Here is a 19,301-nt window from a genome sequence, read left to right on the forward strand (position 1 = left end):
CAAAAACAAGGAGATAACAGCAACAATAGCCCCAAGGTATTAATCTAAGCTCAAGTAAAAGAAAAAACTAATTATTTTCTCTATTCAACAAGAGAAACTTTCTGATAGCAGGAGAGTTTTAACACTGGAATCTGAAGCAGAAAATTGCCTCTGCTAATCTGCACCAAATGCTTCGTTTGACTGAAATTAAAGGTGAGCTCTTATGAGAAAAAACATTAGCCCCCCCCCTGATAGTTTGACAGCTAAATTCGCAGGGAGAAGAAGGAATACAACCCTGCTTTCATTCTGTGACCAGCAGAGTTGGGAGGGGGTTGATTAGGCTCAGATTGTTAAAGTTTCTCATTTTTTTTGTCTCAACTTGGCATTGTTTTTTTGTTTTGTTTTGTTTTTTATGAAGAGAGCTCGAGTTGCATGACTGCAACGCATGACATTGGGGAATAAAGCAATAAGAAGAAAAAGAGAGATCGGCCATATTATAATTCTTCTTCTAAATTTGCATTATTTGTATTCTGTGCACGTATGTGCATGTGTGTGTGTCTGTATTGGAATCCTTATCAATGGCTTAAAAGCAGCAGCCACGGCATTGTACCTTCGTTTTTTAATATTACACCGAGTGGAGGGGAAGAGAAGCAAGGATCAAAGATGTCACGGCTGGGGTGAGATCAAAAGGAATGACAGAGCATGCATCTCTGTATTATTAGAGTCTTTGTAAAGCCTCAGTGATACTACCTTAAGGATGACATCCACAACAATATATTTCAGCTGACAGAAATCTTTACTTTCAGAGTCATAAAACCAGAGCTACCGATTTAGTTCCTAAAGCCTGTGAAGGACTGACAGAACTCAGTCGCTGTGATTATTCTGGTAGTCATAACCATCACTTGTCCCACCTTTGCTAAGTAGCGGAGCACACTTAGATCCTAAGCCCAAGTCACAATAAGAAAGCACCCAAAACCCTCCAATTTATCTCAACTCCAGGAAACACTTACAAAAGTCTGTGTCTCCAATGGGAATAGCAATCAAGAAAGAACAACAAGCTTTGGGCTGAAGACAGACAGAAATCCGACCGTATCTTCATACGCTGACAGCTGAAGTGCTGAGGGGAGATAGCGGGGTAGGAGAACAATTCACACTCTGTTCTCCTGGCAGATTTGATCCCCACCAAATTCACTTTGTGGGAATACAGAGAGAGATGGGAGGGGATAAGGAGAGTGTTTCATTAAATCAGGTGACGTGCGGGAACAAGATAAGGTGCACATGTGCACATGTGGTTGCGTGCGACATCTCTTCGCTGATAACTTTTCAATCAGGAAAGTGGTTGGACGACTCATTCTAGCCGTGGGGTGAAACATGCCCTTCAGAGCGTTTCGCGGCTATCGCATTCCGTTGCTTGTGTTTTTATCATCTTCAATTTCAATTCCAGTTTTGTGTGTAATTTCATTTAATAAGGTTCTTTTCTTTCGACAACTAAACTTTTCCTGTGGATGTTGTGAAGTGTGGCTTTCAAACTTTAAACACAGTGTAATGAATAGTGATCACATTATTTTAGAGTTAGGGTTCTATAATTTCCGCGGACTAAGATCTACTGTTACTACATTTATCTATAATTTACCAAGAGCAGAATGTATAACACACAGCCTGCTGCATGTTACACAACTGGCTGAAATCATACAGTGCATCAGGTGAGCTGTGTTTGAGGTCCTTTATCCTTCAAGCCTTTGTAAGTTCACATACACTATCCAGACAAAAACACATTTTTGGAATATAGCTGATAGGTTGCCTCAGCTGATCAATTTGAGAATCACACATGAAACATGGATCAATATCAGGGCAGATACTGATCCAGGTCCGATTATGGCAGTGGAAGGAGACCTGATAGAAAAGGCTCTGCAGCTATCAGATGTGTTTGATGGGGACAGACGTGAGCCCTGTAGTCTGAGAACAAATATAAGGTTTAAGGAGTTCAGGTATGAGAGGACAAGTTTATTTTGAATATCTTGTATGCCATTTAAAGCACCTTAAATCCTATCTGACATGGATAGAGAAGAAATAAATTAAGCTAGTATTTGGTATAATTTTTTCACACTTTCTTTCAAGCTGAATTAAAAAATATACAGTATTTTGAACCATTTGAAGATTTTTTGTACTTCTTGATGCAACAAAGTAGTATTTGCCGTAAAAGACCAAAATGATCTATGTCACGGAGGGGAAAAGGTTTGGATGTTTTTTATTTAGTGAAATTATGTGCTGTTTAGTAACCTGAACAACATGGGCACTGGTGTGGTCCTTAAGTGCTCCCAGGATATTAGGTTTAAGCACTGTGTCACAGAACAATCATGTCTGGACTTGATTCAGAATGCGAGTGTGCCGAGTGCACATTACACACCATTGTTGTCCTGTTAGGAGACACTGGTCTACTTCTTCACCTGTCTGTCCCACTGCACAGACCAGTAAGTCTGACCTGCCTGGGATTGTTATCTTTTGCTGGAGTGTGTGTGTTTCTTGATATACTGTAGTTTTAAGAAGCAGTCAGAGAGGCAGCATGTGCAAGTGACTGCAGTGGTCTGTCTTAATGGGAAATCTTTGTTGGACCACAGTGCAGACAGGCCCTGTCTCTGATAATGACTTACAGTCTGCTTCTTTGGGGGGCACAAAGAGCCCCACAGTAAGCTACCTGTCTGTTTCACTAATAGGACACGCTACCCCCATGCACACAAGAATAGAGCAGATATAACAAACCCACATGAAAGTAGGCTTTTAACCACAAACTGTCAGCAGTTACTTCAAGGTGAATCTTCACATAGACATCCACCTGAGGTTCACTGATTTTGTGTCTTTGCTAACACTTTGAGGGTAGCAAGGTTTTTAAGAGGATTAATGGATTTTTTTTATCTTAAAGTAAGCTCCGCTGCAATGTTGTGGGTCTCTTAAGTGAGGTATTTTATTTGGGGAAATCTGAGTAGTCCCATACCCCAAGGCAGGACTAATGGATGAACTGCTCTACAATGCCACATGTAGCTCTAGTGGAAGAAACTTGGACTATGGGCAGAGAAGGTCTCTGGTTCGTCTCTGGTTCAACAAAAGACGAACCTGGATTGAGGAAAATATTTTGGAGATCGTGACCTGTCCAGTCTATGGTTATCAACAACATGTCCTCCTCTGGGGTAAGGGTCAGTTATCAAACTCTAACTATTCAGGGGCTGGTCCTGGAACAGGTAACAACAGCCAAGTGCCAGTTCTGTAATTTTCACTAAACAACAGGAAAGGACTAATAGTTTCCCCTATACAGTTCAAAAATTAGTTTAACATAGTGTGATAAAAGTTATGTTTGCAAGGCTAATGAAATGCCACTGACTCTAAAGAGCTATAAAATTAAGTGGGTGGAGTCCTCAGTGACTCTCAAGCTACTTTAAGACATGCACTGAACTCTACAGATCCTCCGTATTCTCTCTGGACAAGGAGCATATGTGAACGCAAATGCCAGAGTGAGAGGCTCCTGATTTTCTGCGGACTTTTGGCGCTTGTCCCCCTAGTATCAAGTCCTTAGAGAGCCCGGAGAATTCAATGTGTGACCACATCAGGGGATCCTACGCTGGATTCATCCCAAGCAAGTGAAAGGGGAGATGATGCTTCTAACTCGCGACAGAAGCAAAATGGAAAAACAAAAGCAAATAAGCATGCTCAGGTGAAAAAAAGATGACTCACAGAAGACACCGACAAGGATGTCAAGAGAGTGAGTCGTGATAGGAGCTGAGGATTGTGTCGGGGTGCTGTGAACATGTTCACATGATCTCCACAGCAGAACGTTGGGAAGAAAGTATATTAAACTATAAAACTAATAAAAAACAGTCATCAGTGACTAACATTTACATCTGGAGTTTTGGCCACTTAAATTGTAGTGTCATCCAAACTGAATGATGACCTATCTTGGGAGGGCGTTCACCAAGTTTTCACAATATAACAACATACTATATAACCATCATTCACAAACTAGTATTTAGACCTTAATATATCTTGTAGAATATGGAATATAGTACAATAAGAGAGGAACAACTGGAGACATATATAGATACTAAGGCAGAAGAAAAACACATTCAGTAGACAGCACAGACACACACACACACACACACACACACACACACACACACACACACACACACACACACACACACACACACACACACACACACACACACACACACACACACACACACACACACACACACACACAAACACGCACACGCACACGCACACACACACGCACGCACACACACACACACAGCTTCCCCCTCCTTCAGCAGTGGGTAAATAGAATAATTACTGGGTGGTCAGTGTAGTGTGAAATGACAGCATGAACACAGCACAATGAAACACTGCCCAAATGCTGACAGAACATGACGAGCACATGGCTGCCTGAATACAAAGTGTGCCTGTGTGTGTGGCAGAGATAGACCATTAAGCGGGAGTAGAAGTTTGTGTGCATGACTTTGTGTGTGTTTGAGGAATAATGAGCAACACAAGAAAAATGCTCCTCATTTGGCGAAGTTGAACGGAATTGATCTTCTAACCTCTTCCAGCGGTGGACGACGGCAAATCATGGATAATGTTATAACCTGCACAAAATGTTGGACTTGAATTAAATGCTGTTGGACTCAGTGAAGCAGGTGCATGAGGGTGGAAGTGTCTTGGATGAAGTCGCTGTCCATTAGGGCGAAGCAGAAAGACCATGTGTATAGTTTTTCCTCTTGTTGTTCTCAAGTGCACCGGACTGACATCATAATAATGGCATTCATACATTCTTTTTACGTTTTACATAGCTTGTACTTTAGAGAGGAGGATGCCATGCAGTAATGTAGAACTCACACGTATGGATGCATTGATGGTGGATGACGGATGTGCCTGATCCTGGCAATATAATTTGAACAACAACCAATCACACTTTCCTGCTCGGGACGTGCAACATAGGCACGTTCCTTCTGATGTGCCCTGCTAAATGTCAGGCAATGCTAAAGGGAAGTAAATGGAAAATATAATCCCCCAACCAGATGAACACGCACTTGGTTCCCCTGCTGCCTTTGCCTCCTCTCTCCTGTCTCACTCTGACATTTGTTGCATATGCATTAACATTATTTGATTTGGCTAGCACCTGCACTTAACTGCTTGTTTTAACAAGATTTGATTGGCTGCTGCCTGAACTGCAGCTTGAAAAGTTGAGGTATTCTAATCTTCAGTGTGCAGGGCAATCAAAGTGAAGCAACGCAACCACAATGCATTTCAGCAACCCGTGATGTCACCCGGTGCAAATTGAATTAGCAGCTTTTCTGTTGAAGCCCCGAACATGTACTTCTGAGAGCTGTGTAAATGTGCAGGCAGATTTGAAGGTTGCCTCTACATGACAGAACCTGAACTTGCTAATGATGCCAGTAACACACACTGTTCATGAGCTTGTGTCTTTCCCCCCTGTTGCAATGTACACGCTTTAGTGAAGCTGTCAAGAGGTTGTTGGGAATTCTGTCACACCTAAATCACTCTAATCTTACCTAATTTATTAAGTAAATGGAGGATATTGTACAAAATTAAAATTAAAACATACAAATCATGATTATTATTCGTTGTTAATACATTAGATTCTTCATTTTATACCAGTGTTTGTTTTGTTCCAGGTGAATTTAATGTGTCAAATTTTACAACGAAATTCGGCACAGCTGGCAGCACAGGGAGAAAAGATGTCTCATACATCGTGATTTGAACTGGAGATCCCATCATAATGGTTTACAGTGAAACGTAAGAGAGAAGGTAGAAAAGCAAATGCTTTGTGTTCTGTTTTATTCAGCCTGTATGTCAATAACTTACCAGATGTCTGTAGAAATATTAAAATGCAACTATATGCTGACGATACTGTATTATACTGTCATGCCAGCTCAATCAAAGACGCTGCTGCAGTACTCTCAGGAGCCATGGTGCCAGTGTCCCATTGGCTCCAAAACTGTTGTCTACATCTGAATACAAAGAAAACTGTCTGTATGTTGTTCTCCCGACAGTCAACTGCGGGACAGCAACCATCAGTCATGGTTGGTGGTGAGAGACTTGAGGTGGTTGAATATTTTAAGTACCTCGGGGTCATCTTCGATTCTAACCTTAATTTTAAGCAGCATGTTAAGAAAGTTAAAAACACAATTAAATTTAATTGATCAAATTTCAAGTATATAAGACCTTTCCTGACTATGGAGACAGCAAAGACTTATATGCATGCAATGATATTTACTCACATCTCGTACTGTTACACAACATGGTCACATACATCTGAGAGCACTTTAAAACCAATCAAATATTTATTCAAGAGAACTCTTAAAACACTAGACAAAAAACCTATATACTACCATTATTGTAAAATTACAAATAAACACAAAATCATGGACTTCGATAGCTTTCAGCTGTTTTTGGATGTCTGTCTAATCTTTAAGGTTCTGAACGGTCTAGCCCCTCCACCATTACAGAATTTTATAAAGAAGAAATCCCCTACAATAAATACACGAGCACTAACTAGAGGTGACTGCGAAATACAACGCCGCAAGACCAAATTTGGTCAAATGGTGGTGTCCATCAGAGGAACACAGTCCTGGAATATATTACCAACACATGTTAGAGACTGTGCCACTTACACCACCTTTAGAAAAAACCTTAAACAGTGGTTAGTAGCAAGCCAGACCTGCTCTCATATGTAACCTTTGGTCATTCTAATTTTTTAACATGGACTCTTGATATGGGGACTTATTTTGTGTGTAAAAGTGTTTTTTTAATCTATTTTGTATACTGGTATGTTGTTTTTATGTTCTTGACTTGCCTTAGGACAACGGATGAAAATTAGCAATTAAGCTAACTCCGGCATATTTATATTGATGCTCTGGCTGACATATTGGTTAATGTGCACTGTCCTAATCAAATAAATAAATAATAATAATGAAAAAGCAAAAGCTGAGAAATGAGCATGCGAGAATAACATCTGAAAAGAAGATCTGAATTAATTAGCCATTTTTCATCAGTTTTGCGATACTCAATGCCATGTACGTGGGAAAAGGGGAAATGAACGGCTTTCTGATTAAATTGGATTCAGGGAGCGTGCACAGGTTTCTCTCCTTGCAAAAAGGGTGAGAATAGGTGTTGTAGGAGCGCAAATTGACAAAGCACACACACTCTGGTTGTGCCTGTGTGGTACTTGATCAAAGTTTAATGAAACTTACATGCTTTTGGACAGGAGGTGAAGTCTGAACTGGGGTTGAGTATCACCACTGACAATACATTTTGAGCCACAGGGTACATTTGAAGGGTGATTTGGCAAACTCAATGTATGTGATTTATCGGTTTGATTTGACAAATCTGACACTCAACTCACTTATACCAGACACTTGACTTTAGTGAAGTTATATTTCATGTTCTCAGACTGTCCCAGTATCAGCAGCACTAATACCACTGGGAGTCATACACTTCGATTGTCAAACAAAGCTTTTGTTGTTTTCGTTTTGTTTCAAATACAGTGATTAGGATGGACACTAAGAAATACAGTGTGTATTGTGAAGAGACATTTCCAAGTGTCTGTGGTTTGGGAATGCCACTCCACTTAAATCTTCTTGTGTCGTTAAAACTTACATGGGTCTTTTGTAGCCATGAGGGTTCAGAAGCCAATATTTCGAACAAGGCAGTGTGAGAACATATGTTGCATTTAAAAGTTGTGACAGCCTCAGGTAATTTTTGCGCAGGTGGAGAATTGGATGGTAACTTCCACACAAATCCCTCTCACCTGCCTTTAGCCTTGGCATTGCCTTTTCTCTTTTTTCTTTCAGGTAGTCAGATCCGATGTGGGAGTAGACTTACCTCGCAAGACTAACTAGATAAAGCTTTATACAACCACAGAAAAAGGCTATAGACTGTAAAAGGCATATTGAAATGAAATATTGATCTTGGGATTTAATGAATTGGTTCATTCTATTGAAAGAGTAAATGAATTGTGGCATTAAAAAGTAATATAATATAAAGGTGTTTCCTTATTAAAAAAAAGGAAAGGTTAGGATGTTAATGTCCAAATCATAATTTTATAATTATAATATATAACAACTCAAGCTGTCTTTGAGCACTGTTGTGTGTTTTTCAATTTTCATTTTTGTATTGCTATTTATAATTTAGAGATAAAGGAAAAGGAAAAATAATGGACTCAAACAGAAAGAAAAAAGAAACTGAAAAAATAAGCAGTGAGTCTGAGATCTGTTGACTTTATTAAGTCTACACGACTTCATGAAAAAAGTTTAACATTTTGAAGTAGGTCAATACTGCACTTTGTACACAATTAATAATAGTTATGGGGGGGGTCAATGATGGTTTGATGAAGGGTCTATTGTTATGAATCATTTTGAGAAGGGGGCTTATTTGACGTTTTGACGATCCACTGGTCCACTAACACGGTGAAAGAGAGAGTGTAGCAGGTGCAGAGTTCACATCAAACCATGCTCATAATGCAAACAGCCTTCACACTGATCTCTGTCCACATCTTCTCCCTGTTCTCTGGACATCGTCCCAGTCAGAGCTGGTTTCTTTCTGTTATTCAAAGAGTCTTTGCTTCAACTAATTTACAGGTGTATTCCCAAAACTAATTTTGCCTATGATAGTCTCATAAATAGATAGCAGTACCGAGGCAGGAAGGGATTGACGGTGTGATGACTTTGCAGAGTCCTTCGACAGAAAATTATGTTTGTGAAGCTCATTCACAGCACTTACCTTATGTGAGCCTCAGCTTTGGTAGCTGCCTGGTTGTACTGATCAGCCGACTCCTTGTAGATGTCAAAGTTCTGCAGGCGAGGACGACAGAAATGGTGAGAATCAATTCAGCGGTATTTTACAGCTCTGCATGAGTTCCACTTCACTTTATATTTTGAATAGAAAATAGGCTGCTCAGATTTAGGCTGCTTTTATGAAATGGGAGCTTGTAGCCAGGTATTATTTAATTTTTAGATCACAGCTTGCATCTACATTATATCACCAAAATTACGTTTGAGCTTCATCAAGCTGTAATAAGTCAGCACTGATAAGCAAAATGTAAAAATCATCATGTTAAATGTCACATTTGTTAAATTGGCGACCTTTCAATTTTACAGCGCTGCTTACAAATCTAAATGCTGATGGACTGCTGGTACTCCATAACATTTTTTTAATGCAGTGCACAGTGGCATTTAAACACCAATTACTGCTCAGATGGAGCTCATGCCTAGAGGGCCAGGTCACATACAGCACACCTCCACTGGAGTAATCAGTGGTCACAATGTTAACTACATTGCATCATGGTCTGAGCTGCTCAGAAGGTGATGCACTGACGACGAGGAAATCAAGAGAAATCCGGTTCTGCAGCATTTTGGGCCATAGTGCAAAGAATGTGTTCAAAATCATCAGCTCTGTAAGAGGAATGATCATCTCACAGGTTTTGTGTCAATGACCACAATGACCCAAACACAAGCAAATCTCTATTATTGCCCTTTCTTGCACATTCTCTGAGCATTGATCCCCATTTCAAATCAATAACTGCCATACACATGCTCTTGCTTAATATTTCCCTGTATTCCCAATAGATGGGGTGACAGGAAAGGCAGATAACTGAAGTGACTGAGCATGGGATGAAATAGGATCAAACACAAACCTCCTCCACATCCCTACTTCTTCAGTGCCTCCTATTCATTTTCATTTCTCATTACTTATCGTTGATCCAAAGACATACGTTTCCCGATCTTAAATGTCTGGTGCTGGGGAGGACTCAAATCCTTTCATAGACATCTTTTTCCTTAATACCACTTTCTAGTATTGTCTACAATAATAATTTTTCCCTCTATCATTTCATTTTCTTAAAAGAAAAAATTGTAAAACGTGATTATCTATTATTTGCAGTTTAGTTTAGTTTCTAACATCACAAAAACTGCTGCACCTGATAAAATAAATAAACCAGTTTAAGAGTTGTAATTTCTGCATATGACTGTGTTTATCTTGCCTACACATTGATCATTTATGGGGTCATCACTAGTCTATAATGTGAGAAATCTGAAAATGAGCCATAGACAATGTGCATTGAAAGAGAAATCAATTATATGTCCATCCACTATTTACCCCTTCTTATATCTTCTCCTTTTGACTTTCACAGTAATTCACAAAGTCCAAATGCCAAACATCCTTGGGTTAGACTTTATCCCTGCCCGTTCAGGATTAGACTCCTGTTCCCACTAAATCTCTCTATCCCCGATGTGTGGACTAGGCTTAAATACCGAACCTTGACATGGGGGTAATGTATGTAGCTCCAAATCCTGAATGTCAAATTTACTCCATTCCACTTACATGCACCATTTGAATAAAAATTATTTTTAGGCCTCTGAACTGCTGCTAAAATGTGTTCATCTGCAAATTGTTAAAACATTACCAATTAATACTTTAATTTCAAAGTGTGAAAAACATAGTCCCGTATTTATGGACATGCACATTCATGGGGAGTTAGCTCATACTTTGCCTGCAAGTTAGCCACATGTTAGCGACTTATCCTTTAGCCCCGGGTCAAGGCTCAGTGGGTACACTCTTCAGAAGAAAGCTGAGCTGAAACTTGAAAGTCTGTGGTTGCCTTGTGGGACATCCAGTACTCGAGCCAAGATAAAAAAAAAGGCTCCACAGGGGTCTAAGCCCATGGGGGCCTTAGATTATGCAGGACATGGAGAGTATGGCACCAGCAAGGATAGCAGCAAGGAGTCGGTTTAAAGGTAAAATGAGTCTGTCTGACAATTGGTGGCTTCTACTGGATAAGACAATATCCTGAAGGTTTTGAGGGGTCAGGCAGTTTATGATATAATGTTTCCCACTTGGATGAGGATAAACGAAGGAAAACATTTAAGCTGCTTTCAGACATGCGCTGATCTCCGCAGCTACTCTACTATACTCCTATGAAAACCCCCCCCAAAAAATAAAATATCTCCTGGTGAAAAAGTGATGTCATTAAAAAGACACTGACGAAGATGTCTAGAGAGTTTGTGGTGATAAGAGCCGGTGTTGGGATGCTGTAAACATGATCTCTGCAGCGGAGTTAATGTAATTTAAAGCAGCACTTTATCACTTTTACTGAGCGACAGCGCCCTCTACAGGCACATGTGGTGATTAAATCTGCTGAGCTCCGTGTCTGACAAGCTGGTTCTCATGTAGAGCGAAAACCAAGCCTAGCAATCTGTAGACCGGAGCTCTGACTGTATAGTCCCACTCACTGAACCGAAACACAAACTGAACAGTGGATATAAACCATGATCCTAGCTTCCTGAACCAGAAGAGCTGCCACTGTCACAAATACACCAAACTCTGTTTAGAATTCCTGTTATTTTTAAAGTTTCCTCACTGATTTTAAGGGATAAATACGTTTTTAATGACTTCTAAGTATTTTTTTTGACCTACAGTTCAACATTCTGGAGCTTGCTGGTTCTGATGCAATTTTAGCTGCAATCAGTCAGTTACGCACAGATGATCGTTCCCACTCAAAGTAACATAGAAGAGGTATTTAAAGTGAGGAATGGGAATGTAACCATTCTCTCTATTTCAAGTCTGTTAACAAATAAACAGATTTTGAAGCTGCTTTTTAAGTTTAACAAATTGCTTAGTGTTTCTTTAATTCTATGTGTCAGAAACAAATACTTAATTTCCACTGCTTAACAAAAACAATGCCCTTAAAGATTCTGTCTGCTGTGAGTCTAACATAAAAAACAACATATGAAGTAAACCAAGTGCTCTGGAGAGATTCTTGTCTGTCTTTAATGTCTCTTACATAAAACAAACAAATCAGAACAAAAAAAAACAGTTTTATGTAAAACACATGGGTAGTAGTTTGATAGTTATGCGAGGGATTTTGCAGCAGATGTTACTAAACAAACTGTGACGTCTCATGTCTTACAAGTCAAACGAGGGAACATGGGGATAATGAGGACAGCGGATGTGAGAGGGAAGTATTTAGACTGGCAGGTGTAGCTTATCCTGTTCTCGATGGGGGACTGCCGGGCTGTGTGTTGTTTGTGTCAACGTTTTTTTTGTTTCTATTGACAGAAGAGACCCTGAGAAACAACTCTCATGACACCAGAGAGGGGGCAGCACTATCACTGGCACACACACTCTCAGCTCTTCCCAGTCATTTGCACCCGTGGGGACAAAAGCCCAATGTGGAGAGACGGGGGGGGGGGCATGATAACTCTCAATAGGGGAGAGCAAGGTTTTGGGGGTGTTGGAATGGCTCATGCAGGGGATTAGTGTAGGTGCATGTGTTTGTGTGTGTGTGTGTGTGTGTGTGTGTGTAAGATTGCATACACGCAGGTGTGTGACTAAATCTGTGTTTGTATTTGAATGCTTGTCTGAACACCCTCCAGGAGAAGGCCCGATGTCAGGATTTTGAGGGAGGGGTTGCTTCACGCTCCACACTTGGACGAAGGCGGATTAATTTTTTTTCAGAGGCAGTAGTCAACAAAGGGGAGAAGATGGGATTAAAAGAGGTGAATATTAAACTGAGAGTTGTTTACAGAGTCATAGGGTATGTTGCCACAAGAAGACAGATATACTCCACCTGTACACTGCGCAGAGATCAGAGAGGCTTCCACAAATAAACAAGAGAGGGAGAGAGAAGAGAGGGAACAGTACGGAGAGAGAGGAGATGTGGAGGATGCCCTGGATTGTTAGTTTCACTCTTGGGAAGTCTAATGTCGTGTGGAAGAGGGGCAATGCTTAAGTTGCGTTGTAGATTGGCCACTCTATCACAATTACTTCGAAAGTGACAGCATGAGCACAAACCTGTCACATTCACAGCTTTTTGAGTTGTGTCGGTAGTGGACTCAAGCAGCATCCACAGCCTTTAGACAAACACTAAATCTATTATCTTCGTCCATCCCTTTGGCAAACTGGACACCAGAGAGGGTTTTATACAGGTAACACACACAACCCCCCCCCCCCACACACACACACATATTAGTCCATTAAAAGAGGCTGCTACTAAGCCAAGGTAAAATGTTGATTCAGGGGAAGATCACACACCAATTACCACTGGATTCTCCTTCTAATCTGGCCGCTCTTATGTTTGGTTTAAATCACTGCCTCTGATCATCAAGATGCAGCAACAGAATGTGCATGAGTGCTTGTGTTTTTTTCAATACGAAAAATCAATACAGCCTTATGGAAAAAGGCTCTGGCCTCTGAGATTATAAGTGGAATAAAACACAGCCAGCTATTCACAGTCAATTGCAGCCAATTGTTTTGAACACATGCCTATTCATTCCTCTATCCAATCAGTGAGCGATGTGGAAGCAGCCCTATCCATACAATCATGCAAATACAGTTCAGCGGCTTCAGGTAATGTTCACATCAAACATAATCAAACATCAGAATAGAGAACAAGAATTCACATATCAGTGAATTTGACTCTGCTATGATTGTTGGCTCCCGACGGGCTGGTTTGAGTGCTTCTGAAAATACTGTTCTCCAGGGATTTTCACACACAAAAGAGTTCGCTCAGAACATTGTGAAAAAAGAAAAACATCCACTGGACGACACTTGTGCAGAAGGAAAATAGTTTTTGGTGAGGGAGGTCAGAGAAGAATTCACAGGGTGTCGGAGATGACTAGAATAAATCTGAGGCTGCAGTGGGCACAAGCAGAGCAAAACTAGACAGCTTGAGACTGGCAAAGTGTAGCCTGGTCGGATTAATCTTGAAGTCTGCAGATGGTGGGGTAAAATCTGCATGATACAATGTGGGCAGAGACTTAACATGAAGATGGGCGCCATGAATACTCCCGAAAAGTGAAGCCAAAGCTGGTAAAAAACCCCGCCTCCTCTATGTTAGTGGATTAGACATGGGTCTGATTTAAGTTAGCTAATTGTGAAATCCATGCCATTATGATCTGAGCCTGTGGTGAGATTGAGGGGATGATGTTCCTAATAGATCTCTGTGAGTGTAGATCTGATACAATACCGACGGTGAGGAAGGCCCTGATAAAGAAAATGTTCAGGTTTTCTTTACCTGCTCGGATCATTAATAACGGGAGAAGTCAGACAGATAACTGTTTTGATCAGAGTTTTTATTTATGTACATGGTTCTGTCACAATTTGACTTTTAAGTGGCCCTTTATTTTCACCAAACTGGAATTTGCCACAGGTATGAGAGAGGGAAATGAAGAAAGATAAGCAGCGAAAAGGCAAGTGGGAATGAAAGGAGGGCTGGATGAATGGAGTGCTGGATGGTAAAATGAAGAGTAGCAGGAAGATGGACGCCAACTCAGGATGGACTGTTTAATGCTCAGTCCATATAGCCTCTTTATCTCTCGCTCTCAGTCCCCCTCTTTCTTACTCCCTCATCCACATGCAGGTCAGCTACGAGCAAGTGAGGGGTGAAAAAAAGCGATAGTCAAAAAAAAGGGGACTGTGGCGGTGAGCGGAGAAAGATAGAGCATCCTCAACTCTTCTGCCAATCAGTCTCCTCCGTCAAGAATTGCAGTGTGTGCTGCTTGCTGCACGGTGTGCAAGGGACCCTTCCATTTAACTTGGCTGTGTAAAAGATTTTCTCAGAGGCCTAAAGGAGGCGAGTGCAGAGGACTCGATAAGGTCCCCCGTCTGCCTGATGGGCCCCGCTGGAGGAAGGGAGAGCGACAGGGAGAGGGCTGGTGGGGCAGTCAAGTCCCATAATGCGTCTACTGAATACTGGAAGGAGAGTAGTGGGAGTGTGAAAAGACGGAGTGCAGGTTAGGGGAGAGATGTGTGTGAGGATGTATGCGTGTCTACCTGCACCTATTCACCTATCATTCGTTAAGTCAATGTAATGTTAAAAAAAAACTAAATATTTGTCTCATCTTTCTCTATCAGGGATTTCCAACCAAAATTCAAAGAGGTCGAGCTAGAGACAATTTCATCCAACAAACATGCATCGTCCTAATGTCTAGCTAGCGTGTAATCTCAATGTTGTCCACAACTCACTGTCAAGTCAAAGAAAGTATAACGCAATAATGGTATACTGTCAGTTTTCATATTCAACTGGATAGATTATAAATGTGTTCAAAAAAGGCTTAATTAAAACAAAAATAATAAAATAGTGTATTTGTGGTAGTGGGGTTTGATCAGCGTTGGCAGCAGGAGTGAGAGATCAGGGATTTGGTTCAGGCATCGTTGCCAGGGAGGGAGTCTGATTGTGCACTGGTATTCTGCAGTGGTTAATCACTCTCTCCCCTTTATCAGCAGTAGCGTGCTGGGGCTGGGCGGCAGACACATCGGGAGACTCTCCCAGACTGTTTGCAAGACGGCCAGAAGACGGGTCGGAGGAGGAGCAGTGAAAGTGTGTCTGTATGTGCGTAAAGACAGAATATAGGAATCACTATATTGCAACTCACTAGTCCTGGTAGCAGTTCAGTGACAGGGGAACCCACAGTTAGCACTTCACGTCTGTTACAGTTGCTTATTTTTACTAATTAATTTTCACCTAAGTCTCAAGCAATTTTAGAACAATTTCAAAACTCATCATCAAGCTTTTACACCTATATGGGCTGAGGGCCTGACAGGGTCTGTCCACAAGCTGCAGACAGAATTCACAGATTTGATTGGCTGAGTGGTGTCACATGTGGTGATTTACAATGCATTCAGTTAGTCTCTAAATCTCAAAGATTTATAGATTATATGCCAGAGTATGGATGGGGCTGTGTCTGGTTTCAGATCAGGGCCACCTATTAATGAACCCTTCTCTACATTTTTTAAATCTACAGTATTTGTAAACCTTGTCTTGCAAACAATTTCTTTCCTTTATTTCCTTAACTTTCACTGTATCACTTTAATCTCATACACTCATCATTTCATCCAGCCTCTGTAGATATTTACGAAAATGAAATGTCTGACCTGACATTCACACACCAGTTCCAAACTGGTCTCACACAAAGTCCCTTAACAAGTACAGGTTTACTGTGTAAAAATCCAGCAACATTGACCAGACCACTGAACTCTAAAAGGGTGCAAAATATCAACTGTGCATTAGGGCTCCGACGGAATGAACACAGGCCATAATTTCTTAAAAGCACCCAACAAATCGCTTTTTTTATCCTTTTTTTCTGATTCGTGAAAAGAACCAGCGGGATGTTGGCAAAAGGACACAGTGTTAATAAAAAGCACAGTACATTTGATTAGGCAGCTGAAGCTCTCTGAGAGATGGAGCGCTGTGAAACCTCTCCTGAGTGCTGGTCCATCAACAGCAAGTCGTGACTCTCGTCTGTCTGCTGAAACTTTCAATTCATTTACATTTACATTTTGACACTGGTGTGTGGGCTTGACATTTCCAAGATAGGGAAGAGTCTTGTGTCTCAGCAAGATTCTACTCCCCACGGAGAGTGAATACCACACTGCTTTATTTTTACTATTCCTGATGTGTGAAGACTTCCTTTCAGTGAAAGGCTACTGGATGTTTTTATCTCATTAGTTAGGTCTCGTTATTCACAACAAAATTGTAAAGAGCTAGTATCTCAATCTCTAAAGCCCCTAAAATAAATAATCAAAAGAAAAACAAATGAAAAAAATGCTTGTGTCATTTTGATTTATAAAAACTTATGTCAGCTCTTCAATGAATTCAACCGGAATTGTCTCACTTTGAATACTTCAATTTAATGAATGCAATGCAACTAATGGACACATTCGAGGATGCCTCATTAAGCCATAAATAGGAAGACCTTCTGGTGAGGTGTGGTGATTTGATTTTGATTGTATGAATGCTCTTAAGATGAACTAGAATTACCACCTTTGTATGCCTCTGCCAACCAGTGCAGTTTCTGTGTCCATATTTCTATTTTATTTTTCTTCTAATTTGTATGAGGTTACTGTGACCTTTGGACTACAAGGAAACCTACTCACGTTATCTGTGAGTCTAATTCACAACTGATCAAGTGCTGAAGGATGAAGAATATATATCTATATATATAAATATCTATATCTATATATACATATAAATAACACAGTATCTACCTTTTTCTCCAGTGTTTCTAGTTGTTCCTTATAGTAGACAGAGATGCTGGCAAGTTCCTTCTCTTTCCTCTCCAGTTGTCTGGCCTGAATAGGAAAGAGGATGAAGAAGAGAGATTGAAGATTAAAGACACAACATTTCTATGACACAAAGAGTGAAAAACGTGAAAATAAATGGTAGTTAAGTAAGTAATAAAAAAGGAATAAGTACTACAGACAGACTGTCTTTAAGTCAACATTTGGATTTACTAGATATTACACAATAATAGCATGAAAATAAAAGTAAAGAGAAAATGAACAGATCAAAATATTAGTTTTCTCTAAATTATAGAAGGATATGAAGAAATATTACAGTTACAAGTTGTAGAGGTTCTTTATTTTTGACATATGACAATTTAGTACAAAATGACCTGTGTGAAAACTAAATTCACGTTCTTCATTTATCAATGTTTAAGTTGATATAGATACAAAGGGGGTGAATGATGTTTATAGATAATGGACTTCAACATAAACACAAGGGAAGTGAAGAGGAAGGAGGAAACAAGGCAACAGATGCAAAAAGCATGAATATAACACTGGTCTCTAATAAAGTGTATAGTATCAACTCTGGATACACATCTCATCTATGATATGAAATGTAATTTTAAGAACTTGACAACTCTTCTTCATATAACATTAAAAAAAACTTAGGTAAGTTATAAGTTACAGGAAGTGTTGCCACTGCTTTGTAATCATGGTGTAAGAAAGCAATTGAGTACCTGATGAATTTCTACTTTTAGCGACTGCAGACACATCCTTTCTGCAGCCACGTGAGAACACAACATTGAGAAGTTTCCTTGACAAAAGACTAAGTTGGTAGACCATAGCAAAAAATATTATACCCTTCATAAGTGTGCACCTATAGCATCAAATTACAGGTTTGTGTTTTCAGTGCATTATTATTCCAGTAACTCATCTGTGAAGCACCTTATGGTCATATTATGATAATGATATCTATACCTCAAAGTAAAAAATAAAGGAATGGTTATTTGATAGTTGGTTCATCTAATGAAAGAAAACTTACAAAACTACTGAGGTGGCATGAGACCAGCACAGCGGTGGCAGGTGCTGGTATGTCGATGACGCCATTACGATAAGGTGAAACCATTTAAAATGCCCTCTGAGCCAAGCTTTGTAAGACAGCGAGATGGCAGAGTGGCTGAAGGACAACCCATAGTTTGGGCCACCGCGGCGAAGCATCATGCAAGCAGAGGAAGAGACAGGAAGCAGACGTCAAAAAGATGCACTGTGAAAACAAGTTGCCAGTTCAGCTTGAAGTCAGAAATGCACATGCAGTAGATATTCAAATAAATGGAAACATTTACCAAAAGACACAACATGACTTCTGCAATGGAGTATGTGGGCTATGCAGCATTTTTATACTATTACAGTTTCACTAATTGGTACAAATTAAATTATAAATAAAAATGTATCATGTAATAGAAAATAGTCAGGATTTATGGTAAAAAAAGAGACAGAGAGGGATAGTCAAAAAAGATAACTACAATAAAAATTCAGTTCAGCTGAATGGCAACACAGAGCGGTACACTGATCTGAGTCCATCTCATTTCCATCATCCAATCACAAAATAACAATTAGATTTTCTGTTGGAGCATGAAAGGATCTGAAATCATTTTCATGGACAGTTGGAGTAATTTCTCTAGCCATTAAGGTATTGTGCAGTCTTTTTATATAAAAACAGTTAATATATTTGTATCCTTAATATATTAATAAGATTGAACTGATGCACTAAATACCTTGCGGCGTGGTTTAGGATCTGACATGCAACTGTCAGTATTTTTAGTCATGCTGTGGAGAGCGTGCATAAAGAAAGACAGCTGCACAATCTGATCCGCATATGATGGATAAAATGCATAAAATCATAGATAACGTGCACGTGGTGTGTACACTGAGTGTTTGGAGTCTCTCTACAGGGTAAACAGTTGATCTGTAGATGTTCACATGTGTATAACAATCAATCAGGCAATGATACACATTTATACACACTGTTTAAAACAATAAGGGTAATGAGTAGTGTGTGGTGTGGTGTATCAGCACAGTGAAGCTGGCAGGGAGTGAGGGAGCAAAAAGCTGCAATGAGGCACAAATTGAATGTAGTAGTGAAAGTATATTACGACATACTATAACCAAATAACCCTCCCCCCAACCCACACACCCACCCACCCCCACCCCCACCCCCACACACACACACACACACACACACACACACACAC

The 19,301-nt window shown here is 40.1% G+C and overlaps 1 protein-coding gene across 2 annotated transcripts in view; it reads right to left on the minus strand.

Moving 5' to 3' along the window:
- LOC133963064 (MICOS complex subunit mic25a-like) overlaps positions 1-19,301 on the minus strand; it is a 55,082-nt gene that overhangs the window by 15,352 nt on the left and 20,429 nt on the right. For both annotated transcript variants that reach the window (XM_062398225.1, XM_062398224.1), the window contains exons 5-6: positions 17,032-17,115; positions 8,770-8,840 (exon numbers count right to left, since the gene is read on the minus strand). In XM_062398225.1, the coding sequence (XP_062254209.1) occupies positions 8,770-8,840; positions 17,032-17,115 (155 nt within the window). The remainder of the gene's footprint in view (positions 1-8,769; positions 8,841-17,031; positions 17,116-19,301) is intronic.

This window comes from Platichthys flesus, chromosome 2 (genome assembly GCF_949316205.1).
Source record: "Platichthys flesus chromosome 2, fPlaFle2.1, whole genome shotgun sequence".
Taxonomy (NCBI): Eukaryota; Metazoa; Chordata; class Actinopteri; order Pleuronectiformes; family Pleuronectidae; genus Platichthys; species Platichthys flesus.